Source organism: Peromyscus leucopus, chromosome 8b (genome assembly GCF_004664715.2).
Source record: "Peromyscus leucopus breed LL Stock chromosome 8b, UCI_PerLeu_2.1, whole genome shotgun sequence".
In the NCBI taxonomy this organism is placed as follows: domain Eukaryota; kingdom Metazoa; phylum Chordata; class Mammalia; order Rodentia; family Cricetidae; genus Peromyscus; species Peromyscus leucopus.
The window spans coordinates 101,131,899-101,159,128 of record NC_051086.1 but is presented as its reverse complement, the minus strand read 5'-3'; the positions used below and the strand labels follow the sequence as shown (position 1 = coordinate 101,159,128).

The 27,230-nt window shown below is 53.6% G+C and overlaps 1 protein-coding gene across 1 annotated transcript; it reads left to right on the top strand.

Moving 5' to 3' along the window:
* Nucleotides 1-1,420: 1,420 nt before the first annotated feature.
* On the top strand, nucleotides 1,421-26,096 carry Mxra7 (matrix remodeling associated 7). Its single transcript, XM_028889696.2, is given in 5 exon segments — nucleotides 1,421-1,454; nucleotides 1,457-1,689; nucleotides 13,224-13,287; nucleotides 17,492-17,585; nucleotides 24,988-26,096. Coding segments are annotated over 5 exon segments (540 nt in total). The 3' UTR covers nucleotides 25,103-26,096.
* Nucleotides 26,097-27,230: the final 1,134 nt, after the last annotated feature.

The window sequence follows — 27,230 nt, the reverse complement described above, 5'->3', positions numbered from 1 at the left end:
GACACATACATGTCCCTTAAAACCAGTGCCTGTTGCTATAGAATTGAGCTGTCCCTGTTGCTGGGGGATCTTCCTGTCACAGCTGTCTCTCCCAGGTAACATAACACTTTGTCCGGGAGGATGTAGCTCAGTGGTAGAATACTTAGCTAGTGTGCTTGGGATTCCTTCCCAGTCTAGCATCTAGCCAAAGTTAGAGCCTCATTTTGTTGTATTAGTGGAGACTGCTCAGGTTGGCCTTGAACTGGCCTCAAGTGACCTACCTACTCAGCTTTCCAAATAGCTGGGATTATAGGTGTACACCACTATCCAGGCTGGGGAGCCCAACTTCTTTCTGTTCTCATGTAGCTCAAGTTGGACCCAGACTCATTGTGTAACCCAGGCTGGCTTTGAACTGATCCTCCTACCTCGACGGAAAACTGGGATTACAGGCATGCATAAACAAGCCCAGTGGAGTTTGTGTGTTTGTTTTCCATTAGTCCCTTTTTCGGACAGACTTTGTCCTGTATTTATTCAAAGTAATTAGAAGGTGGGTGGGGAGTGTTAGGGAAATATACACAGTTGGACCCAGTGTGTTCTACACTTTAATCAATAGAACCCTCGAAAAGATACGGAAAAACAAAAACACCCTTCTTTTCACCTCATTCCAGCCCCTTGCTGAAGCCGGGATGAGAAGCCTTCAGCAAAAACTCATGAATGCCACAGCTGTGGGCCATGCCTGCCACTAACCCACTTCATGAGAGATTTCCCGGACAGGGTCTCACATGCAACCCTGGCTGACTTGGAACTTGCTATGTAGATCAGACTATGTTTGAACTCACAGAGAACCATCTGCCTCTGCCTCTGGAGTGCTGGGATCTGGGATCAAGGGTGAGAGCCACCATGTCCCACTTTGAATTATTTTTCTTTTGGGGGAATTCGTGTTCAATTTCCATGCACCTCTTTGGACTTGACTCCACACGTTCCCCCATAGTGCCCAGATCACCAATGCTCAAAGATGAGCATTTTTGTGTGCGGTGTGTGTTGTTTTGAGACAGGATCTTCTATGGCCCAGAATTTACCCTATCCGAGGAAGACCTTGAACTCCTGATCCTCTTGCACCCATCCACTTTCCAAGTGCTGGGATCACAGGTCTGCAGATCAAACTTCTGCACAGGGCTGAAATGAAGCCAATATAAAGACAATGAACAATGAGGCTTTCACCTAATCCAGCAAGCCTGAGCTGAGCTGGTGCCCCAGAGCATCAACCAGCGAGGTGTGGGCTTTCCAGCGCCTCCCCAGGTCCGCGCTCCAAGTCACCCTGAGAGCGCGAGGGGGCGTGGTTTGGGGCGGGACTCCGCCTCGGGGCGTGGCCTGCTGGCCGGGCGCGGCGGGCTCCCTCGGGGTCCCGGCAGGCGGGCGGGCACTCGGCGGCCGCGGCGCGATGGAGGCGCCGGCCGAACTACTGGCCGCGCTGCCGCGCTGGCCACGGCGCTGGCACTGCTGCTCGCCTGGCTGCTGCTGCGGCGTGGCGCGGCCCCGGTCCCGGCCCCGGAACGCGCGTCCCCAGCGGAGGCCCCCGGGGCTCCCGCGCCGCCTGCGCCTCCGGAGCCCTGCTCCCCGGAGCCCGCACCCGCGGAGCCGCGCCAGCCCGAGCGCATGGCCGAACCGGGGGAGCCCGCGGCGGAGGAGCCGGCGGACGAGGGGAGGCAGGTACGCACCGGGGTCGCCCTGGGGTCCCCGGTAAGACACCCACAAGCCTGCCGGACGAACCTCCCCAGGAAGGGCCGAGCTAGCGGCCGGCAGGAAAGGAGGGTTCCTACGGCCGGACGCTCCATCCTCCCCCAAAGTGAAGCTGACCTCCCTCCCTCCCCGCTCTGGCGTTCCTGGGCTTCCCACGGCCGTTGACACTCTGCTCTGCACCCTCCTCTCTCCCCGCTTTTGCCCACCCGTGCCCAAATCCACGGACACGAGCCCTACTTCAAGGTCTGAATTGGAGTTAGCTTACTCTTGACAACACAGTTCTTTGGGATGGGGTGTGCAGGATGGGAAGTTGCCTGTCTTTTAGGTCAACTTGAAATCCAGATTCCAGAGTCAATGTGGGCGTTGTATGAGGCTGGGAGGACTGGAGTGGAAGGAGGAGCACTTGCCGGGATGCGTGTTATTGTCGTTTTAAAACTGCTTGTAGGTTTGACATCCTCAATCCCCACCCCCTCGGTTGCAGATGAGCCCGGCTTGTGTGGAACAAAAGGTGCAAGAAGAGGCGCTACCCCACCACCCCGTCCCCACCTCCTGGGAGCCGGCCATCCGCTGGCCAGGCCTTCTACAGGGTATCCCTCATACACTCATTCTCTGATGCACCGTGGATTGGATCCTGGTTTGTCCCAGGTTCCTGGGATTTCACAGCTCCAGGCCGGGCCACCCACTCTGGCATTTGGTCAGATTTAAACACTTTGTTCTTCTGAGCCTCCATCCCGAAGGCAGGGTGGCTAGGACAGTGGAAGCCATGGGCTTGCTGAGTTGGTGTGTGGTCAGCGTGTCTGCGGGCGCCGCCTCCTCTTCCCTTGCTGGATACAATAGTTTGCCCCGGAGTGAAGCTCTTGGGACAGAAGAGGCGGCAGCGAGCCTGGGCCCAGGCCTCTCTCTTTGCTGAGTCTGCCAGACCTCCGACTAGCTGGCTCTTTGCTTGACAAGTGGGTGACTAATTGTGTCATTAGAGTGGCTTCTAACTTGCCCCGAGCCAGGCTGTGAGGAGAGCTATTGTGTTCAACCCAGGGAGAGTGGAAAGCTGCCTGCCAGAGGCTCACAGACCTGGGGTGAATGGCAGGTGGGGCTTGGGACTCCTATCTGGCCACCCCTGGCCCTCTCCACCAGCCCTGTTCCAAATTGTTCCTCTTTCACCCAGCAGCAGATTTTATCTAGACCAAGGTGTCTTTTAGGGGGCACAGTCCTATCTTGATCCTTTGGAGCAGGGCAGTTTCCTCAGGAACTTCCTACAAGGCTTTTTGAGACACTCATCCTGCAATGGGTCAGTATAGTATTGAAACAGGGACCTTCACATAATTAACCCCAGTGGGCATTTTGGATTTTTTTCTGGTTTTGGTTGGTTGAGGCAAATTCTTGACATGTAGCCTGGCCCGGCCTGACCTGGGGCCCACTATGTATTCAAGGCTGACCTCAAACTGAAAATCCTCCTGCCTCAACTTCCCAAAGCCTGGTGACTCACACCTTTATTCCAAGCACTCAGGAGACAGAAGAGGACAGAACTCTGTAAATTCAAATCCATCTTGGTCAACATGATGAGACCCCCCCCACCCCCACTCCAAAAGAAAAAACAAAACAAAATCCTAGGATTATAGGCACTCACCACCACACCCAGGTTAGTGGATGCTTTGGAGGACCAGGTACAATGTAGGGAGTTCAAGATGGCAGTGAGCTATCCCGAGGGAATCCACTCAACAGTAAGGCAGTTTCCTCATTTGGAAATCAGGCCCATTACCTGTGAGCATGGACTCTGGCCAGCTCCCTGGACTCCTGCCCAAAATGTCAAGTGGGCAGAATCCCAGGTGAGGGCGGGCCTGGGAGACAGGTGCCTGAGTGTGCCTTCCGCTCTTCCCAGTAGTGTGCTTTAGTGCTAGAAGTTGTTGCTTAGAAGTTGTCTTGAAATGGACTCAGGCATTTCCAAGTGTTTCCAGCACTTTCTTCTGATGATCACCCTAGTGGCGGCGGGGGGTGGGGGGTGGGGGGGGTGAGGGGAGGATGGACGCGGTATGCCCCCAGGGAAGATAACTTGGTTGGAATGAGAAGCTCTGGCTGGATGATGCCCTCAATGGAGGCCCCCTTCATGGTCCCTAGGTGAAAGGCAGCAGCCAGGGATCAGGAACCACCCCACCTGCTGTTGGCCGGGAGCCACTGCCCCTGAGAGGCTTAACTCACTCTCCCCACCTCATCCCCTCTTCATTTTCCATTAACTACTTCCCTCCTAATCCAGTCTTCTCCTTTCCCGGCAAGGCCTGGGCAGTCTGTGGCAGCTGCAGCCTCTGCCTCACAAAGCTGATTATTGAAAAGGCTCTGGAGCCCAGGGAGGCAGTCTTCAGCTGCTGCTGTAGCTCACTGGGGCAGCATCCCCTCTGGAAGGCTGGGTGCCCTAGGGCCAGGGACCAGGTGGTGGGAGGAAGCAGTTATAGATTGAGGCTGAGTGCAGACTCGAGGGGGTGGGGGCGGCCAACCAGAGGTCGGGAGGGGCTGTCCTTCCTCCCACTCCCCAACAGTTCACAGCCCAGGCAGGGACTCCGAGAGGTAGAATCATGTTATTAAAATGTGTTTTTTCCTCTCTCTCGGGGATCACTTGGGGTGGGCAGGAAACATGGGGGGCACCTAGTTCCTACAGAGAACTACGAGGTAGCAGTGTCTAGACAAAAGTTGGTCCTTCTCAAAGCCAGGGAGCAGAGCTTTCTTGATGCTGATGTATAGGCTGGGGTTTTAGGGTGGTCAGGTCGCCTGTGAGATATCAGCATCCCAGCAAGGTCATGTCTGTATGGGAAGAGTCCCCGAGAGGCCACGGCACAGGGTCATTCCAGTGACTCTGGGGTTAGACGCTTAGTCTGTGCCACAGCCAGACCTCCTGGCATGTGGGTTCTAGTTCTGCTCAAGAACAAAATAAGAGCTGAGTGCTGCTGTACTTATCTGGTATACTGTATACTTGGAGACTGAGATAGGAGTCTCATTCGAGTCCAGAGGCCAGCTGGGGCAGTGTAGCAAGACACTCACAAAACAGCAAAAAATAAACACACAGTAGGGGCTTTGTTAAAAAAGATTCATTTATTTTTATTTTATGTGTGTGAATATTTGCCTGCACGCATGTATGTGCACTACATGCAAAGGCCAGAGGGCGTCTGGCCCCCTGGAACTGGAATTACAGAAGGTTTTGAGCCGCCGTGTGGGTTCTAAGAACACAGTCCAGGTCCTCTTCAAGAGCATCACGTGCTGAGCCACCTCTCCAGTCCAGAGTAGGGACCTTCGTGTGTGTGGTGCTTGGAGTGGAACCCAGGCCTGGGGCATGCTAAGCAAGCTTGGTACCATCGAGCTAAATCTCCAACACTAAGACATTTGTAAGTGTGGTCTCAGTGCTGGACTTTTTGTGTGCAGTACTGACACTAAGTTTCTATGGAAAAATGTCCTTGAAGGCTAGAGATGTTGCCTCGTGGTAAAGCACTTGCCTGGTTTAGATGAGGTTGTGGGTTAGAGTCGTAGCACTTAAAAAGGAGAGAGATCTACTGTTAGAGATACAGGCTAAAATTCTTTATTATGAATATACATATTTATTTCGTGTGTGTGTGTGTGTGTGTGTGTGTGTGTGTGTGTGTGTGTGTGCTCATGCCAGTGGCATGGTGCCCATATGGAGGTCAGAGGGCAAGCTGTAGGGTCAGACTCAGGTTGTCAGGCCTGCGTGCTGGAATTGTCTGTCAAGATTTCAATAGTTACACAGAGTATGACACAGAGAGAGAGAGAGAATGGACAGATGGCAAAATTGGTGTGTCTAGGCGAGAAGCGTGCGGTTTCATTGTATTGCTCTTTCAACTTTTAACTCATCTTGCTAGCAAGTCCACCTTGTGACCCTGTCGTCCCCAGCCTTGCTGACACCGGAAGCTGACAGACCCTCTCATAATGACCGAGGGACTGCTGAGCCCTTCCCTGCCAATTCTGCTGACTTAGCAATCCCAACATGGTCTCACTTTGTTCTCTTTCCAAAACAGGTAGCAGAGGCCAGAGAGACACCCAGCAGTTCATGCCAGGTGGGGTCTTGTCTTAGTCGCCTTAGCTGATAGGACCAACACTGTTGACAGCTGGCTTCCGCGACATATTTGTCTCCTGCATTTCTAGAAGCGGGCATCCTCGGGTCTCAGAGGCAGCAGGTTGGACTTTGGGGAGATCTCCTGCCCGTCTTGGCCTGCCCGTCTTGGCTTGCCTCCAGCTGTGTCCTTGCCTGGCAGAGAAGCGGGTGTCGTGGTGTCTTGTGGTAGCCTCACGAAGGCTCTGCTCCCACCCAGTCAGCTGCCAGGTCCGCTGTTGTATTGAGACAGGGTTTCATATAGCTTCAGGGTGTCTTGAACTTACTGAGTAGCCAAAGATGGCCTTGAACTCTTTTTTTTTGGGGGGGGGAGGGGGGCAGGGTTTCTCTGTGTAGCCCTGGCTGTCCTGGAACTCACTTTATAGACCAGGCTGGCCTGGAACTCACAGAGATCCACCTGCCTCTGCCTCTCCCGTGCTGGGGTTAAAGGCGTGCGCCGCCGCAGCCGCCGCCGCCGCCGCCGCCGCCGCCACCCAGAGGCCTTGAACTCTTGGTCCTCCTGCTTCTACTTCCTGAATGTTGCGATTACAGACATGCACCACCACATACACTATAGCAAATAGTGTATTTTTAAAAATTAAGTTTATAGGTGTGTTTTGCCTGTATGCATGTATACCACAGAAGCCAGAAGAGGATGTCAGATCCCCCTGGAAATGGAGTTCCAGAGTGTTTTGAGCTACCATGTGGGAACAGAACCTGGGTTCTCTACAAAGGCATCAAATGCTCTTAACCACGGAGCTGTCTCTTCAACCCTAGCGATTACTTTCTTACATTTAATGTTAAGTGTATGTGTGTGAGCCTGAATATATGTCCATGGTCATATATTTCACCACAGCCAGTGCTCTTAACCTCTGAGCCATCTCTCCAACTCCTAAAATTTTCTTAACTATACACACACACACACACACACACACACACACACACACACACATACACACACACACACACACACACACACACACACACACACACACACACACAAAGCAGAGATTGCATAACCCCAAGGCATGGGTAAGGGGAGTTGTTCCTGGAATAGTTTTTCTCTTGGGTAGATTCTTATTTTTTGAGGTCTTACAGTCTGGAGATAAATCTCAGGACTTGAAAGTACCTCCTCCGCCAGCAGCTTCGGCTGCTGGTCTGCAGTGAGTCTCACTCTGGGCCGAACCACCCACAACTCCACTCCCAGGGAACCCAAAACAGTCTTCTCCTCTGGCCAAAGCCTTAAAGAGATTTTAAAAGCTGTCCACCTACTCTGTGTGTGTGTGTGTGTGTGTGTGTGTGTGTGTGTGTGTGTGTGTGTGTGTGATGGAACCAGAACATTAGCTCTAAGCTCCCGAGGACAGCCCAGCCCAGTTTTCAGTTATATTCAGTTTATCAAAGTCCTCCAGCCTGGCTTCCTGAATGAATGACTGCATTCCCCAACCCTCTCAATTCCGACTGAATCAATCCCTTCTTGATTTTCCTCTTTCTATTTTGAAATGTGGTGGATGGATGTCAGCCCAGCGTTTGTCCTGGGGTTGGGTACAGTGCAGGCTGCTCCCCACGGGGCTTTCGTGTGTTTTGTTTCGTTCTGGTTTTATGAAGCTCCTGGTGTCCTTTAAACCCTCTCATGGGAGCACTGCCCAAAACTGTTAATCTGATGGGATTGAGTCTGCCATGCCCGCTCATTTGAGTGAGTTTGCTTAAGGCTGGCCAGTGTGCCCTTGACTGGGCTGTTCTCAGAGCCCGGGATGGTGTTTTCGGACTGGATGTCTGAACAGGGTAAGGTCGGGGTATGAGTGCTAGCCAAAAGAACAGTGAGTCAGGCCATCTCTGTCTCAGTCTGCCCCCCAGCATACACACACTCCTCTCTCCATCTCCATTCCCCACCCTCCCTGCGCTGTAAGCCAGCCCCTTAGCCAAGGCATCCTTATGTGTAAGTGTGCTCTCGTGCTTGGGACTCCCCCTCCTCCTCCCCCTCCCCCCCCCCGTGGGAAAGGTTCTGGTGTATAGTACCAACTGAAGGGCCTCTGGGCCTGCTCCACCGTTGCTGCCTTCTAGAATACCCCACCACCATCGTTCTGTGATAGTGAAGGACACCCAAATGCATTCACGGAGCCCTCTCCCATCTCCTGCAGACACCCCTTCTCCTCAGGTGTCTGTTATTGTCTGCCTTCTTCCCCACATGTTTCCTCTCCTCACGATCCCCACGCTGGCTGCTTAGGCCTGAAGCCCAGGCCTGTCTTGCCCTCCTCTTTTCTCTGCCCGGCAAGTTCTTGCCTGTCTCCCAGAGCCTCCTCCCAAAGGAGCCGCTCCCCTGCAGTCCTGATGGCTGCTGTTCCATGCCGTGTCCTTGCAGCCTGTCCGGGAACCTTTTCCCAGGCTCCTGCTGCCCGTGTGTCCGAGGCTGCCCAGCTCCCCCAGCTCCCAGTTTGCCTTCCGTGAACCCAGAAGCTGCGTCCTAGCCTCCTTGCTCGAAGCCCTCTGCAACTTCTGCTGCACAGGGCAGACTGCAGCCGCTGAGGCTGATGGACCCTGATCACAGTGCTCACTGTCCCCACTGAGGCCACTGGTGTCTTCCTCATACTCAGGCCCGTGTCTAGACACTCATGTTGACTGACTGCCTGGTATGCCCGGGCTGCATCTTTATACAAGCCCTGTGCACATCCTCTCCCCGCGCCCTTGACCACGTTAGCAGATGTAAATCACCCTCCTCTCTGCTCTCCCTCGGCTCACTCGCCCATGCATCATCCTATTTGGCTCTCCTCAGAGCACTTAACCAGCATGAGGTCATCTTTTATTTTTGAGCACATTGTCTGTGCAGAGGAATGTCTGCACACAAGAATGAGAGCAGGCGCCTACCCACCACGTTCACCACCCCTTCCCCGCCCCTACCACGGGTCCACCATGCAGCAGGCACTGTAAGGTCTTTTTTTAATAAAGAACATGCCAAACATACAAAAATCAAAACAAAAACATGCTGCTGGCTCATTGCTAAAGGCAGGTCCAGTCTCCTTGTCTCTGCCCTGCTTGCTTATGGCCTGGCTAGCATCCCCTGCTGCAGAACTTACTCCCAAGCCTTGTCTTATGCTCCAGAGAGGTAGCATTAGAGAGGCAGACTACTCTGTAAGGGAGTGAACTCCCAGTGCAAGATGTGTTCAAGCAGAAACTGGCACGTGTTTTACACTGGATTCTCGTGTCTGCTGGAGTGCGAAGTATTTTTCTCCCTCTTGGGCCTGACATGGAGCTCAGTGCACAGAGACAGAGAGAGTTGCCCATATTATGGAAACCTTGGCCCCTCTTACTGTCCTGCAGATCCAGGCACCAAAACAGCTCTGAGCTGTCAGGCCCTGTAATCTAGGAGACCTCTGGCCAGACAGAGGGAGTCAAGGGACCCACGAGTGAATGACAAAGGGCAGATCACAGGCCCTAAAGACCCGTATACCTAGCTGGTGCCACATGCCCCTAATCTAAGCACTTGGGAGGTAAAGGTGAGAGAATTGAAAGTTAGTGTCATTCTCAGCAACGTAGCAAGTTCAAGGCCAGCCTGGGCTATTTGAGACTGTCTCAAAAACAAAGAAAGAAAATAGAGATTGTGGAGTCTGGAGAGATGGTTAATGGCACTGGCTGCTCTTCCAGAGGACCTGGGTTTGATTCACAGCATCTACATGGCAGCTCACAACTGTCTGTAACTCCAGTTCCAGGGGATCCAAGGTTCTCTTCTGACCTCTGTGGCCCAGGCATGCACATGGAACCAGACCCGACATACATACAGGCAAGACATCCCTGCGTATAAAACAAAGAATAGGGACTGTGGTTCAAAGAATACGGTGTTCTAAAAGTAGGGAAAATTAGAGGAGAGGGGCCTGCAGAAGGTGGAGGTGACTTGCAGGGATGGGAGAGCAGGGGTCCTGCTGGAGTTTTGTCAGAGGCTGTGACCGAGTGAGTGTTAGTTAGGCTGTTGCCCTGAATAGCTGGATGGATTGAGAGGACCAGCTTGGGACAGGGCGAGTGGTTCGGTTCTGAAGGGAAGTTCCTTGCCCTAAGGTGCATGTCTTCTCATCAGTAGAGACTTAGTGAGAGGCGGCCCAAGTGTCCTCCTGGAAGCATTGTTTGGAGGGGGGAGGTGGCCGAACTGACCTGCTAGGACCACAGGGAGAAGGGCTCTGGGTTCCAACTGGCTGGCACTCGCCAGCTCTGCTCTCTAGCCAGACTGCCAGCCCCTCCTTGCCCCCCAGGCAAAGATGAAAACTGAGCCTTCCACTAGGGGGCGAGACCTGCAGGCTGTGTCCTCCGTTCCCGCCTGCCTTACCCTTTCTACAGGAGATCCTCCCTGAAGAGTTGGGACCAAACTGAGCTCTACCTGCCTGGCAGAGCTGCCACGGTCTAAAGACGTCCAGATAAGCATCAGATTTAGTACAGGTCATTACACCCTGGGCTAGCTTTGGTGGCTAGCCACAGGGTTTCTGCTGATATTGTTGGTAGGATCCAGAACAGTTGCATCTCCTGGGATAGCACACACACACACACACACACACACACACACACACACACACAACATAAGGGTACATACACACACATGCAGCAGATGGGCACGCTCACACACACACAGACACACACACACACAGACACACACACAGCATAAGGGTACATACACACATGCAGCAGATGGGTACATACACACACGTGCAGCAGATGGGCACGCTCACACACACACACACACACACAGAGACACACACACCACGCACACACTCACACCCTTATCCTGTCTGGTGGTTTTCCTCTGCAGTACTGTCTGCCTGGGTCCTTGGGGATGCTGGTTGGAGACTTCCCCACCTCTGGAAGAAGCTAAACTGGAAAATTAACTCAGTACACGGGCAGTTGAAACAGTATCCGTTCAGTTGCCCTGAGCTGAGACTCAGTGGGGTGATTGGCTTTTGCTCTGTCTTGTGGAGAAAGCAGGCAGGTTTGTTTAGTGTACTGCAGGGAGCCGCAGGCAGAGCAGCAACAGAAGAACCGCCTGTGAGGTGATTGGCTTTGAGCCTCAGCCGGGCCTGCTGGGGGACCAGCCGGGATGACATCAGCCTGTGTTACAGCGTCCAGTTTTCATGAGGTTGCTTTACCATCCCTGGAAGCCCGCTGTGTGGGCTTGCCAGGGCCACTGCAGGAAAATGCCATGGGCTGGGGGCTTAAACAACAGCCATTTATTTTCTCTGAGGTCGAAAGTCCAAATCCAAGGGGATTTCTTGGCAGAGTGCATTTCTTCCGGAGCGTCTCAGTGGGCGTGCATGTGATCTGTATGTGCCAGTGTCTCTGTTTATGTCTGGATTCTCTGATAAGGATAGAGGATCTTGGATTAAGACCCATCCCAGGGGCTGGGGAAGTGGCACTTGCCACACATGCATGAGGACCTGAGTTCGAATCCCCAGCATCCACGTGCTCATACGCCTGTAATGCCAGCACTGAGGGGTCAGCGGCAAAAGGATCGTTGGGGTGTGATGACCGCCAGCCTAGCTCCGGGTTCAGTGAGAGACCCTGTCTAAAGGGGACAAGACGGAGATTGGTAGACTAGCAGGCCACCTGGTATCCGCGCACGCACGCACGCACGCACGCACGCACGCACTCGTATCCACACACACACATATACGACCCCATCCTCAAGGCCTTAATTTATTTTATTTTAGAGATAGAGTCTTGCTATGTAGCTCTGGCTGATCTGGAACTCACTCTGTAGATCAGGCTGACCAAGAACGTACAGAGATCCTCCTGCTTCTGCCTCTCCAGTGCTGGAGATTCAAGGTTTGTGACACTGTGTCCAGCTCCACCTTATCTTTAAGGACAGGATCTCTCCCTGAATCCAGAGTTCACCAGTTGTGTGGGCTGGCCAGCTGGTAAGCTCTGAGGATCTGCCTGTCTCCCCCCCACACCCAGCACTAGAGTCACTGACATACATAACCCCTGCCCTTCCTTCCCATGGCTCTGGGGATCCAGGCTCAGTCATCAGGCTTGTGCACTCTGCCCACCTCCCCAGCGCCCCCTCATACATTCTTTTGACTCTTCCTCATATCAGCGTGTGCAGACACCTCCTCTGCATGCACTGTGTGATATACATGCCTGGTGACTTTGGACTGGTCGACAATTTGGAGATCATGCTAGCCAAGTGTATTTAGCCAGGAGGTACTTAATTCTCCATGTTTCTAGCACTGTTGTATGAAAGTCCTAGATAGATGTTTGTTGTCTAGACAACAGGTCCTTCAGAGTGAGTCCCCTGCATCAACACGGGTGTCTCCTTTTTTGACCTGTTCACCTCCCTTTAGCTACAAAGATACTTTGCTTTGCCAAACTGGGGAGATGTCTGGTCTGCCAGGACACAGCCTAGCCGATGTTGGGGCAGTACGGCTCCTACCTACCTCCCACTGAGTCTGCAAGATCTGCTAAGTGAGAACACTGGCCCTGTATCCTGAGGAGCTCAAGCCCCAGAGTCTGCCTCTCGTGACCCATCACCGTGTGGCCTGTGGAAGCTTCATTTCCAGGCTCAGCCAACTGTTCATTTGAGAAGCCTCCTCCTACTGAGGCTGGCTGCTTCTCGGGGTATCCGGGGTACCCCAGACCTATGTCAGTGTTTGTCTCCAGTGCAGGCTGCTCACTTCTACCCCTGGCCTCCCCCTCAAACCTCAACTTTCCACACTGGCCTGCTAGGCTTCCAAGCCACAGCTCCTTGGGCCTCTCATCCCTCCTCACACCCTCCGGTCCCACACGGTCGGCCAATCACATGCCTCTCTCATCCTCAAACATTCCTAAAGTTGAAGTCACTCCTTCCCTCCACCAAGGCCATCCCAGGACAGGATGGGGTGCCTCTCCCAGCCATCTGTTTATTGAATCCATGTGTGGGAGAGACCAGGCTAAGGGGGTGGAGTTCCAATTTTGGGTAAATGGTCACCGAGCTGACTGGAGACAGAAAATATCGTTGGTTGGAAGAAGCCAGGAAGGCCGTTGCTGTGGAGCTGGGCTGTGCAGCTGGCCTTGGCCCTAGGTAGTGCAGCCAGCTTTCTCCGTGTCTCTCTTACTCACTAAGGTGAGGGTGGGACTTCCAGGCCACTTGCTAAAATGCCTGCACAGGCACTACCTGGGGATGGCCTAAGTTGAGGGCCCGTGGTACCCAGGGCCCTCTATCACCTCCTCCTCCTCCTCCTCACCCTTGAGTTTGCCCTGACACCACAGGTCCCACCATGGCTGCCGGACATGCTCACACTGGACCTTGGAGATGTCTTCCCCACTCCCCCACCCACCCACCGCTTCCCCAGCTTAGGGGGTGGTCACTCTGGAGCCCCATCCCTCCGCCCACATCTCACCCTTTCTCGAGAGAGGACAGGGTTCATCTGGCTAAGTGGCACTGACCCCTGCCATTGTCTTGCAGGATGAAGAGCAAGACTCAGACAGTGAGACGGGACCGCCCACTGAAGAGCCTGAGGAAGAGGATGGTGAGCGGCACCCACTCCCATGAGGCTGCAATCTGGCTCTCCCTGGGCCACTCGGGGGGGGGGGCAGTGGGATCTGAGAATTGGGGGGCCACGGGGGCTTGAGGATGGATGGAGTGAGAGGAGCTATGGGATGATCAGGTCAAGGCCCCGCCCAGCCCTGAATACTTCCTTTGCACTTTTGGTCCTTGCTTTTTCCGTCTGTAAATCAAGTATTGTTGGGTGCAGGAGGCCTCCCCTTAGGGGTGGCAGCTCCCTGGCTGGGAGGTCTCCCAGGAGATGGGGCTGCTTCTTTTTAGCTCTGGATGGCTCAGATGGGAGAGAGGGAACCACAGGAATATGAAATCAAGATGCCCCTGTGTGTCTTAGACAGACAGACAGACTGTCTCATCTGTCACATTTTATTTCCTTCAAAAAGAAACTGGAGAAAACCAAAAACCAAAACAAAATGTTAATATTTATTGAATCAGTACAGAGTTTTGGGATTTTTTGGGGGGGTTGTTTGGGTTTTTTTTGAGACAAGGTTTCTCTGTGTAGCTTTGGAGCCTGTTCTAGAACTCTCTCTGTAGTCCAGGCTGGCCTTGAACTCACAGAGATACACCTGGCTCTGCCTCCCAAGTGCTGGGATTAAAGGTGTGCGCCACCACTGCCTGGCGGATATTTCATTTTTTAGAAGAAGCAAGACCAGCTGCAGCTTTAAGCCAGCTGCTGGCAGGAACGATGGGAAGCAGGGGTTTAGGAATGGGGAAACTGAGGCTCCTGTGGGTGTCCACAGCAATGAGGCTCTGTGAAGTCCCCAGGCCCTCCAGAGAGTGAGCAGAGCTGTGGTGTCTATTGGTACAGCCTCTGAGGGGACCCAGGCATAGGCAGTGGTAGGTGGGGATGTCAACCCCTGGCCAGCCAGGCCCATGCTCTCCACTCCTAGATCAAGTTAGGAGCTAACGGCAACTGTGGCCCAAGAGTCTATCCCTGTTGGCATGGGCACCAAGGTCCCGTGAGTGACTTGAGCATGCAGAAGGGAAGTTGACATGAATCTGGAGACCCCTGGGTTCAAACAAAGTGAGAGACCTACATCCTACCCTTCCTAACTCAGCTGACATCCACAAGCCCTGTACCCGGCCCCATGCTTACCCCTGAGTTCTTTCTCCCTTTGTCATCTGGGCCACTGTCCCTGGACAGCCCCCAGGACTCATGGCTTGCCGCTATAACCAGGCAGGGGGAGAAAGGCCAATGTTCTCAGCGGTCCGAAGGAAGCAAGGATCCCCCCCCCCCCCCCCCCCCCCCCCCCCCCCCCCCCCGCCATCCCCTCTGCAAGAAGCAGCTCAGCCTCCCAGGCTAATTGATTAGTGTCGCTAAATTGACTTCCCCTAGCGACTCAGATTCATGATGCCTGGAAGAGGAAGCCCCCACCCTATACGTACTCCCCAGGGGCTCTCACACCCAGCCTCCTCACTCTAACAAAATTGGATTTGGCCCACTGCCTGTGATTAAGTTAAAGCCTGCGTCAGTAGGCTGTCCTGGCGGGCTGGAAAAGCATCAAGCTAATAAGACTTGCCCCATAAACCAGACCCCAGACCTGCACTAAGCTGGCAGAACTTTTTATGTTTATTTCTCTAAAACAGCAGCCCCTAGGTGTTGAGGTTCACCGGTTTTCCTGGGTCCATCCTGAGGGTTGTTCGCAAGCTCAAGCTACAGCCGTGGTAGGCCGTCCATCCGTGGCTTGCAGGATATTCCCGGCTTTGAGACAAACAAAGACCCTGCCCCTTCGCTCCTCTGTAGGAACGCTGCCGCTCCTTGCAGCAGATGGAGTTGCTCTGGGAAGCTCCCTGATCTGTCCACACCCTGGACTTGAAATCTCTTGGTTCCGATGACCCAGATGGAGTGGAGTTTCCTACTTTATTAGCTTAGCTGGGCAGAGCATAGCCTGGCCGGGAGGTGGGGGGTTTGGAGGGCTGCGGGGGAGGGGGCTGGTTTCAGAGAAGTTTTCTGAGAAGGGAAGGACAGCCCAGCTCTGCCTCAGACCCCCAGGGCCACCATCTCACCCCAGCAAGAGCCCTGGCAGCCAAGCCAACCACAGTTGACTCATATGCCTCTGTCCACTCACCCACAGTCACCTTGCTGTCCTGTACCCTCTGTATTAGTTGGCCTGAAGCTTGATATGGACCAAGCTGGCCTGGAACTCACAGAACTCTGCCTCCCAGGTGCTGGGACTAAAGATGTGCGGGCCTGGCTCCATCAACACTCCTGCTGCCCCTCCCATCTCCGCGGCCCCTCCCATCTCCGCGGCCCTCTCATCTCAGCGGCCCCTCCCATCTCAGCAGCCCCTCCCATCTCCGCGGCCCCTCCCATCTCCGCGGCCCCTCCCATCTCAGCCGCCCTCTTCTAGGACTAGCTGCTGATTTGAGGCTTTCTGTGTACGTTTGTCTTCTGGTCACTGCAGCATCATCAGCACCTGGAATTGTGCTCTCTAAATGCTTGTGAGATGATTTGAGGAGCGAATCGTCTTTGTAAAAGGCCGAGATAGCTTCCTGAGGAAGGCCTCCGGCAGCTCCTAGTGAGGACCCCAATCCTCCTCCATGAGGATTGATGAGGGGACAGCATGGCCCCTGCAGAGTGTTTGGGTTCTGAGATCATCTCCAGAACCTTTTTCCTCTGAGCCAGGAGAGAATGCTAATCCCAGCGCCCTTTTCTTCCGGGTCAGCGTCCGTCTATCTGATGACGTGAGTGGGGAGCCTGACCTGCTGTGAAAGGATGTGGAGGTGTCTCAGACTCCTCAGGCAGGAGAAGTTCTAGGATAGCAGCTGGAAGAGGAGTCAACAGTGTCCCTGGCTGTCGCCATCGCCAGCCTTTCTCTGTCTTCACAGGCATTAGAGAGAAGCCAGCCAGCCCGACATTCTCAGTCTCCCCAGACACTGAGGCATTGCCTCCAAGCAGATTTTCTCATTAGGACACTCCTCTTTTCCCTGCTGCCCTACATCTCCTGCCTCCCTCTGCTGGGGTACCCCAGCATCTGTGTTGACGCTGTGTCACATGCCCTGGCCCTTGTCTGCTCACAGGCCCCACCCCACCCCCACCCCGTCAGAGCTGCAGATTTACCCTTTCTAACAGCCTGCCGGCACTGGAGGCCGCTCTCAGGCCCTGGCAGTCCGCCAAGCCTGTTCGTTTGTACATCCCATCTTGGGCCTGATGTATGCCTTCAATTGCTGAGAACCTGGCGGGGGTGGGGGTAGGGGAGACAGAGCAACTGGGCCTGGCTGTCCCAAGCCTAGGAGATGAGAAGGAAGGTCTGAGTCCCTGGGGCCCAGTGTGGGGACCCATGTGCTCCCTGAGATGTGAGTGGCGTTTGCTGTAGGTGTGATCAGCATAAACGGGTTGAGGGAGGCCACTTTGGCAGGAGTTGGATGGGGGTTGGGGGTGATCCTTGCAGACAAGCAACTGAATTCTTGGCTTAGAGACAGGCAGACAGCTCTGGGCTGGCTTGAACTGGCCTGGGGAGGGGATGACATTTGGAAGATGGAGCAGCCCAGGGGATAGTTTCTGTCTGGGTCTCTCTTCCATGTGATCCCCACTAAAGACCAAGGCGCAGGAAACCAGAGGAGTTCATAGGAAGGACAGGATGAGCCTGGGGTCAGGTGCTGGGGTGAGAAATGATGTCACTGAGTGTGTGGCCCCTCTGAAGCTGGGGCTGCATTCAGGCTGGTACAAGACTGTGCAGGTGGCTTGTTGGCCTCTGTGACAAGTTTTCTCTGTGTAGCCCCGGCTATCCTGAAGACCAGGCTGACCTCGACTCAGAGATCTGCTTGTCTCTGGCTCCTGCTCCTGAGTACTGGGATTAAGAGCATGAGCCACCACCATCCTGGTTTTTGTTGTTGTTGTTTTTGTTTTGTTTTTTGTCTACCCGCTGAGCTCTGTTGCTAGGCTGTTTCTTTGAAAACAATCAGAGGGTGAGCTGAGGGTGTAGTTCAGGGAAGAATGTTTGCCTAGCCTGGCATGTGCAAGGCCCTAAACTCAGGGCCTAAATCCCCAGTTACACACACACACACACACACACACACACACACACGCACGCACGCACGCACGCGCGCACACACACACACACACACACACACACACACTCAACTAACCATGGAAAGGGGGTGCTGCTGAGCATCGTTGGGGACAGCCTAGCCTCCCAAGTTGGTGATAAACTTACCTACTGTCCCCACAGGAGCGGCCTTCTCCTTTAAGTACAGCCCTGGGCAGCTGAGGGGAAGCCAGTACAAGCAAATGATGACCAAAGAAGAACTGGAGGAGGAACAGAGGTAGGCGGCTTCTGGAACACTGGTGCCAGGGCCAAGCAGGGGTGAGCCAGCCCCCCATGTCCTCTTCCCTCTTGGGTAGGGGTGGGGGTGTGCATCCTTCCTCGCCCTGGTAATGTTCAGCCAGCCTCAATCAAGGGAAGATGGTCCCCCGGGGGCCGGCAGCACAGGGGAGGGCGTGAGAATAAAGTAGAGCCTATTTCTTGATTCTCTCTGCCTGAAGCCTCCCCAACCTGGAGAAAAAAAGAGATAAGAATGAGATGCCAGGAAAGGGCCAGAGCAGCCTCACTGTTCACTTAGGCGTAGAGTCCCTGACAAAACCAATTTGTCACTTGAGGACAGAGAGAGATTCTTGGTGCTCATCCATCTGGCAGCCTCCCTCCTCCAGGCCCCCACCCGCCACGTCGCTCTCTATCTGTTCCGCTCTGCACAGCTCAAGGCAGCTGTATGGCTTCTGGTTTCCCGAATCAGGCCACTCTCCCCTCCCCCACCAGGACCCCCGTTCCCCCACCCCGTGTGTGTGTCCATCAGGTTCCCCTCCACATCTTATCTGGACTGCATGGGTGACTGAGGGAGGCTCTGAAGCAGTGGTATGGCCAGGGCGGCCACAGGAGGAGCAGGGTTCCCAGCAGCCCAGCTGCGCCCCTCCACGAGCCCCTGCTGTCTGCCCCACCCCACCCCCACCCCCACCCCACCCCCAGCCATGTGGAAGCAGAGCCCTTGCATTCTAGTGAGGTCTCACTGAGAACAGCACCATTTTCCAGACCTGGCACCCAGAGGAGCTGGGGGTGGGGTGGGGAGGGGGATGAGCCCTGATTCATGAGCGGAAGCAGGAGTAGAAGGCTGGAGCAGGATGCAGCTTAGCCACCCCCTCTAGGCTGCTCCAGGACCACCAGCTTCCCTCCAGGACCACAACCCCCCTCCCTGCCAAGATGCAGCTTCACAGGAAGCCTCCTCACCCTGGGTGCAGAGGGACGTCGGTGGGTGTGGGTGCAGGCAGGAGAAAGCGCTTTCCATGAGAGTCCTTGGATGCTGCTGCCTCTTGTTGTGACCCCATTTGCCACCTTTATATTTCAGGATTGAGCTGACCTCTGACCTCACCTCCCTGTAGCGAGTCCTTTAGTCCTGGGCCACAAATGTTCTTGCAAACCCTTGTGGTAAGGAGGTTGGTTTCGTAGACTAGCGGGGCTTCCTCACGTTGTCTGCTAATGTGTCCCCAATGCCACTGACGTGGTCTAAATCCTCTTCCTCCACCTTCTTCATAACCAATTAATGCATTCCGTCCCATCTGAACCTGTCTTGTTCTTCCCATGCACGAGGAATCCCAGACACAAAAAGAACCTTTCCCAGGGGCCAATTCAAGTCCCTGGTAGACCTAAGGGGTCCAGCTGTTTTGGGTGCTAGTATACTTAAGGGGGGACCATCATCTCTGAGACCTGGGGTGCTATGGGAATATGCATACATCTTGTGAGGCGGCCATTGTGGCTTTGTCTCACCCAGAGGAGAGACAGCTGGTTGCACAGCGAATGACAGAACCCTGAGAGGGCCTTGAAATCCCCCCATGCTGCAGGGCAGGCAGGACTGTGGCTCTTCAGAGCTGGGCCTGCAGACCGAGGCCTTGGCCGCCGTGGCTCACTCCCTGCTGATGTCAGTGCAGAGGACAGACGTGGTCACATTCACTCATTTTCCGAGGCTCTTTTGGAACTCCTGTGGCAGAGCTGAGGTGTTGACACAGACCCTTTGAGGGTTCAGCCCTGGCTGGAGAGGCGGGCGAGGGCCTGCCCACCACCACCACACACACACAGAGCCACCCCAAGCATTCCTGGGGGTGGGGCTTTGGCTGCACCATAGCCTCATTCTATCCACTCAGGCCCATGCACTGTGGGCCTTGAGGGGCGGTCAGGGCAGGAGAGCAGTTAGGGTTCAAGTTCGAGATCTGCCACCGCCCCTGTGTTCAGAGCTGAGGCCAGGAACTGAAAAGGCAGTCACTTCTGTGTCGTGTTGAAAGACAGCAGATCCCCCACTGCCTGAGGGCCCTGGAGTCTCCAGGGGACCCCAGACCACCCACAGATGCTTGCTCTTCTGTAGACTAGAGATTGTACCCAGGAGCTACTCTTGGGGTGAGGAGGGAGTCCCTGACTCCTCCTCTGCACAGGGAGGTCCCAGCAGGGCCTGCGTTTATGTTCACTCCATGACCCTACCCCGCATGCTTCCTGCGGCTCTCACGCGCCTACCCCGTCTGACATCTGCCTGCTCCCCCTCCCGCCCTTGCATGTGGCCGCAGCTGAAGCTGCTGGGGGCGCCCCTGACCACACACCACTGCGCCTCATGTGATGCTTGGGGTTGCAGAGGCTGTTCAGTTTGGCTTCGCCTTTCTGTCTCTGGGTTTTGGAGAGGTGATAGTTACAACACAGATCGGGACCCAACTGAATTTGGGGAACTGCCCTAGAACTGTCCCCTGAAAAATACCACAAATGTAGGATGGGGAGATGCCTGCCGCCAAGCCTAATGGCCTGAGTTTAATCCCTGAGACTAATGTGATGAAAAGCGAGAACCAACTCCTTGTCCCCTGACCTCCATATGTGCACATCCACAATGTACACACTCACAGATCCACACAAAACAAATAAGAATGTAATAATAATAATAATAATAAAACCCAGAATGTTACCATCAAACTAATGAAACCATCCTCAAGCTGGCAAAGCGTCCATCAGCTCCGTCCCTCCCAGACGGCCTTTGCCCAATCCGAGGCTGGCGCACAGGGAGCACCTGGTTAGCAGGTAAATGTTGCGCTGCCTCTCGTCTTGAATGACCAGCTGGGCCACCGTAGCTGCACCTAGGACCCAGCTCTGCAATGCTCCCTGCTCTGCTCTCCCCAGGCTCGCTCGGGGTCCTTGGGGAGTGAATCGAGAGGTCCCCGCGGGTCCTCCTCCGATCTCCATTGAGAATGCCTGCCCTTGGGTCGGCTCCAGACAGAGCTGGCCGGCTCCTGGGAGGTGCTGGGCAGCAACTGCTCTAGTCCTGGCTGCTGTGCATGCGAACCTTCCCGAGTGCCCTCTGAGCAGACACGCACTCCCCTCCCCTGCTCCCCACAGCGGCTCTGTCCCTGCCTTCCTCCTAAGCCTCCCTCTGTGTGAGTGGGGTCATTGGCTAGCAGGCTTCTGACAGCTCCCCCTGAGCAAGAGGCCTTTTCACTCCACAAGCTAGTGAGACGGCCAAGCGTGACAGGCTTTGCCGCTTGGCAGGGTAGCCCATCGGCTGGTTCCAGAGGGAAAGTGGAACCCAGCTTGTACACTAGGCTGTGTGGACAGGTCAGGCCGGGCCCCACACTGCTGTGGCTGGCAGTCTGAAAGACTGACTCATGGAAATAGACAGGGCCCGAGAAGAGGGATACATAGGGCGTATTAGGGCAGTAAGGGAGGTGGGAACCCTCCTGTAGTTCTGGCTCCTATATAGTTTCTTCCTGAGTGAAATCTAATGGCTGGAAGTATGCGTTGACTCCAGCTTCCAGGAGAGGGCGCCAAAGGCAAAAAAATAAGCTCACTCACCTTCAGAGAGCTATCAAGACCCTTTTTTTGGGGTGGGGCGGGGGCCCTTCTGGAAACCTGCCAGGGAAGGTACAGAGTCTCCTCACAGGAGACAAAGACCAGGCAGCAGGAAGCAAAAATTCCCCGGGGCAATAGGAATGTCATTAGTGTAACCAGCCACACAGCCAAGGATCAGCGAGCTCACTGCCCGGCCACTCTGTACTCTGTTTCTCAGAAGCTGGAAGTAGCAGGTGGCAGTCGCCACCTGGCTGGGGGTGGGGCAGGGGGACAGACAGACCCACGGAGTCTGTGTCACTGCAGAGTGTGCGGAGCAAACCGCTGGTCTGAGAAAGCAGCAGGGTCTAGCGTGGCCTCTGTGATTCCAACCATCTGCCTTCTGTGCCCACTCTGTCCTGGGCTGCTTCTAAAGTAAACCGAGCGAGATACATGATCTTTTTCTTCCCGTTTCTCTTTACAGAACTGAAGAATAAAGAAGGTGTCCTTCTTAGCCTCCTCCTGAAGGCTTTCTTTCCTTTTGACATCTTAAAAGCTTGATTTAAAAAAAAAAAAGAGGAGCCCATGCAGGCTTGGGTTGGGGGCGGTGGGGGGGGTTGCCTGCAAATCTGCTGACATGTTGGCCCACCCCAACTCCCGCTGGGCTCCCCTGGACTAGCAAGATCTTCAGGACTGGTTTTGTCTCTGTCCTGCTCAGAGGTGTTTATTGGGAGAAGGGGGAGACTTGCCAAGAATATGGGCTCAGGCCCTCGGCTTTTCTTACCAGCCATGCTTGCCCCCCACCCACCCCCATTTATGCCCCCACACCCCATCCTGCCCTGTGCTTTTGTTCTCACAGAAGCCAAACCACCAGATTTGAGACGAACGAAGTAAAGCCCACCAGGGCTCACTTGCTGTCAGAGGTGGTCACACACACACACACACACCCGGGGGGCGGGGCTTTCCTCCTCTCTGCTCTGGCAGGAATGATTCATGCCAGGTACTGGCTTTAACGCGGCCTCCTTTTTGCCCCCCCCCCGCCCCCACCCCAGGAGTCTCGGGCCACCCCTCTTTGTACTGAGAGGCCTCTCCACTAGTGTTCTCACCAGCTCAACTTAGTCTCCACTCTGGCTTACAACAGCAGTGTTAGCTTCCAGCAGACTTCTGGACTGTGTATTTTCTAGGTTTTTCCTAGATGACTTTGAACCTCATAATCACCCAGCAGTCCCAGGTTAGTTTTTTCAGAATTTTATATTTGACAGTATTTATACCAGACGACTCTGAAGTCTTAGACTTATTGGTGAAGACATTTTTTTTTCCCTAAAGCACTAAGTTTTTAGAAGATTTTCCATTTAATAGAAAACTAGAAAAATGTCCAGCATCGACTCCTAAGCCGCGCGTCCCTGGCGGCCTTCTCCCATGCCCGATGCCTTGGGTTCGGGGCTTAGGACTGAGCCGGCAACAGAGCAGCAAACACAACTCAATGCCTTTGACACAGCCACGTGACCAACAGAGTCACACTCACTTGTTCCTAAATAGCAATAGTGAAGTCCCTGTCTAGGCTGGGGCTTCCTCCACACAGAGGAGTGACTTCTGGATATCGTTAGTTAGGCTTATGTGGAAACCTGAGCGTGGCTTGTGAGCAACAAGCCCCTCACGCTCCTGGTTGCTTGGCTCGATGTGTACAGCCTGTGTTCTGGCCAATAAAAAGTTAAGTAGAGGACCTTGGTTACTGTGTGTTTCTTCAGTTGGCTTTATTTAAAAACAACAACAAAAAACCTCTTTAAAAACAAACTTTAAACTTCTTCTCATTTTGATGCTCCAGCAGAACACAAAGCCATATGCATACCCTGTTACAAATTCACAGCCCAGGGCTGGAGAGAGGGGTGTTTGCCTAAGAACACTTGCTTTTGCAGAAGATACGGGTTCTGTTCCCAGCACCCAGATGGTGGTTCACAACCATCCATAAATCTAGTTCCAGGGGATCCAGTTCTCTCTTCTGACCTCTAAGGGCATCAGGCAAACATATGGTACACATACATATATGTAGATGAAACTCCCAAACACATAAAAATAAATAAGTATATACCACAGCATTGTGGGTACAGGGTGGTGATGGTGGTGGTGGTGGTGGTGGTGGTGGTGGTGAGCTGTGATCCCAGTACCCAGAGGCAGAGTTTACATAGTGAATTCTAGGCTAGCAAAGTCTATATAGAGAGACCATCTCAACATGCCCCTTCCTCCAGAATCCTAAAAATGATAGTAATAATGATTATAATAAATATACAATCATCATGGCCACCAAAACATTATGGACAGTTCATTAAGATAGTGCTAAATGTATCTGACAGTGATTATTTAATCCATGCTTTCAGTAACCCCCGTCTGTTTACCATACCTCTTTTTTTCACTTCTTTTTTAGTGGGGTACAAAATACACCCTGCATGTCCCTCTTCCTCTTACACAGAACTGAGTATAGACCTAGTTTGTCTAGACCAAGGAGGGTAGGAATTGGGACAGCAGTACTCCAACATCTAGATGCTACGGTAGACAGAAACCATTCTTTGAGTGGAGGATATGGGGTTTGGGGGGGGGCATAGAACTTACAGTAGAAGGAATGTCATTAGAAGCACAAGTCCGCCGGGCAGTGGTAGCACACGCCTTTAATCCCAGCACTCAGGAGGCAGAGCCAGGCAGATCTCTGTGAGTTCGAGGCCAGCCTGGGCTACCAAGTGAGTTCCAGTAAAGGCGCAAAGCTACACAGAGAAACCCTGTCTCGAAAACAACAACAAAGTACAAGTCCTGGCCTGACATGCTGGTGCACATTTTTAATTCCAGCACTCAGGAGGCTGAGGCAGGAGGATCTCTGTGAGTTCAAGGCCAGCCTGGGCTACAGAGTGAGTTCCAGGCCAGCCAGAACTACAAATTGAGGACTGTATCAAAGACAAAAGGAAAGAAAAAGAAAAAGCCTAAGACCTAACACATCGGGACCACCTCTCCAGGCGGTCGGTGCAGTGGCTGACAACTTTGCTGAAGCCTGCTCAGACCTACAACATGGCCACAGCAGACATGGCCCTGGGGAAGGCTGAGAGCTGAGCCTGCAGGTGTGGCTCACCTTCTCTCCGGGCCGAAGCAGTAGTGTGCCATGGAGGAAGTGGTACAGGAAACAGAATCAAGAACTCAGGATAGCCAGGTGGAGGCAGGATGCAGGGGACAGTTGTCACGCACAGGGCGGTGCAGTGGAGCAAACAGGACCACACACGGTTCCTAGTTTCAGCTGTTCGGCCCACCCTTCGTGTTTGCCATGGGAGTCATTCTACGCTGGTCAGATGGTGTGGCGGAGTCTCGCAAACCATGAGGCAGCCAGAGAACCATGTGGTCAACACCGAGGTCCATGTGCATCCACACCCACTTTGTGTACATAAGGAAAAGGTGCCTCTTTCTCTTGGCAGCAGAACTCCAGGGACTAGATTTCAACCTCCCCTCCCCACTGCCCAGCACTTTTGTCTACACATCTATATGCCCCATTTCCCTTGCTTCGGTTCACTGTCTAAACTGAGGCTGCTCCTGACCCCCTATTCTCAGCACACCAAGCCACTTAATAAAACAGGGTTCTCTTCCTCCTTGCCTCACTGTGAGATGCAAATCACTACAGGCCCATGAGGAACCTGAGCCACAGTGCACCTGAGACCCAGGGTTTCAGGGCTGAGTGTGAGTGCAAACATCCTGCATTTTAAGTGGGTCCTTACACTGGAAAGCAAACGGAGTTAGAAAAGCGGAGAGTCTCCACCTGGCCGATGGATGGCACAGGTGCCGCCCCCACCCCCAGCCCCACCCCCGGTCGGGAGCATCCTTTTCCTCTCATCCTCTCTTCTCAACAGAGTTCAGAAAGAACAGCTGGCCGCCATCTTCAAGCTCATGAAGGACAACAAGGAGACGTTTGGTGAGATGTCTGATGGTGACATGCAGGAGCAGCTTCGACTCTATGACATGTAGGCCTGTCGCCCAGCAAGACGTGACCCAGGACATCCTGACGACCCTGAGGGACTTGGTCCAGGCTGTTGTCGATTCCCAGACTTTTGAAGGACTATCTTGTACAAACAGATAGAGATGCGTGTTATATAAGGATTCGCTTGGCCTCTGCAATTTCTATACTATGTTTGAGGAATCGACATTGTTTTCTTCGGGGGAGGAAACCCCTGACCCCTCTGGCTTCAGCTCACTGGTGAGGGTCCACCTGTGTCGTGTTCTACAGACCCAGGGCAGGTAGTCCAGGATTGCTGACGAGGGCTTGACGCTGGGCCCCTAAGCATACTGTGTAGACAGAATACAGGGTGTCACAGGGGAGATGGGTATTATCTAGTAACAGTGTACTCTTCATTCTGCCCCAGGGGCGTTTCTGGAAGTCGCTGGGGTGGCAGCCACAAGTCTGATTGAAAGGCTCAGCTGTTACCCTGGGGCAGAAGAGTGGGGTCAGTTGATAGAGTAGTTACCACTGCCGAGGCTCACCGTCACCATCACGCCGTGTGAAAGCGTGGCGCACAGAGAACGATGCTGGACACTAGACAGAAGAAATAACACACACAACAGGACCTGGGGTGGAGCGTGTGCTTAGCAAGTTCAAGGCCCCCGAGTTTCATCCCCAGCACCAGAAGCCCTTCTCCCCCAACCCATCCCCCCAAACGACAGTGTGGTCTGTACCTTTGGTGAGACTAAAAGGCCTTTAGGAAATGAGAAGCTACCAGAAAGCTTCAGGAAAATGTTCCAGCATTCCCTAAAATAATGCCTGGGTGCCAGGGTAGGACCACCCAGTGATGATGGGGAGGGACCACAGCAGCTCCCTCGTGCCCACCAGTCCCACTGGCTGTCACCCCACTTTGCCAGAGCAAACTGAATTGAAGGTATGCTGAGGACGGGAAGTGGGAACGCTCTTAAAACCAACTTTTATTTGCTAAAATAAAACGAAATAAACATAAAGACATAACTCAAACTATGGAGAGCAGAATTGACTTTTTAAAGATTTATTTTAGCCAGGCATGGTGCTATGTGCCTTTAATCCCAGAGTTCAGGAGGTAGAAGCAGGCAGACCTCTATGAGTTCAAGGCCAGCCTGGTCTACAGAGTGAGCTCCAGGACAGCCAGGGCTATACAGAGAAACCCTGTCTCAAAAAACAAAATTAAAAAAAAATTATTATTTGTTTTTTTGAGACAGGGTTTCTCTGTGAAACAGTCCTGGCTGTCCTGGAACTCACCAGGCTGGCCTCCAACTCACAGAGATCCACCTGCCTCTGCCGCCCAAGTGCTGGGATCAAAAGCATGAGCCACCACCCAACAAGTTTGATGCATTTTTTTTTTTTGGAGATGGCCTTACTATGTAGCCCTAGCTGTCCTAGAACTCACAGAGATCCACCTACATCTGCTTGCTTCCTGAGTGCTGGGATTAAAGGGTGTGTGTGTGTGTGTGTGTGTGTGTGTGTGTGTGTGTGTGTGTGTATGTGTGTGTGTGTGTGTGTGTGTGTGTGCACGAGCATGTAAGTGCAGATGCCTGGAGTGCTGGCTCAGCGGTGAGGAGTGTTTGCTGCTCTTCCAGAGGACCAGAGTTCAGTTCCCACAGCCCATGTCAAGCCGCTCACAACCTCCTGTAACTCCAGCTCCAGCGGATAGGAACCTTCTCTTCTTGTCTCCATGAGCATCACACTCATGTGGTGCATGTACACACACACACACACACACACACACACACACACACACACACACACACACACATATACACACAGCATCTGCAGACTCAGAAGCCATTCTTAACCATTCCTGGTGCTGTTGGTAAGACTTAACACGGAACATTCACTCCACCTTGTGATCTGAAACCCAGAAGAAAATCCTATTAACTTACAAATGTCAAGAAGAAGAAAAATCAATACCATTGGGGCCACTGAGAAGCATAAGGCAGGTGTGACAACACTGGTTGTCAAATTGGCAAGACCTAGAATCCCTTAGGGACACACCTAGTCATGTCTGAGAGGGTGTTTGCAGACAGATTTAACTGAAGGAGGAGGCCATGCTGAATGTGGGCAGCATGGTTCCCTGGGCTGGGCTCCTGACTGGGTAACAAAGGGAAAGTGGCC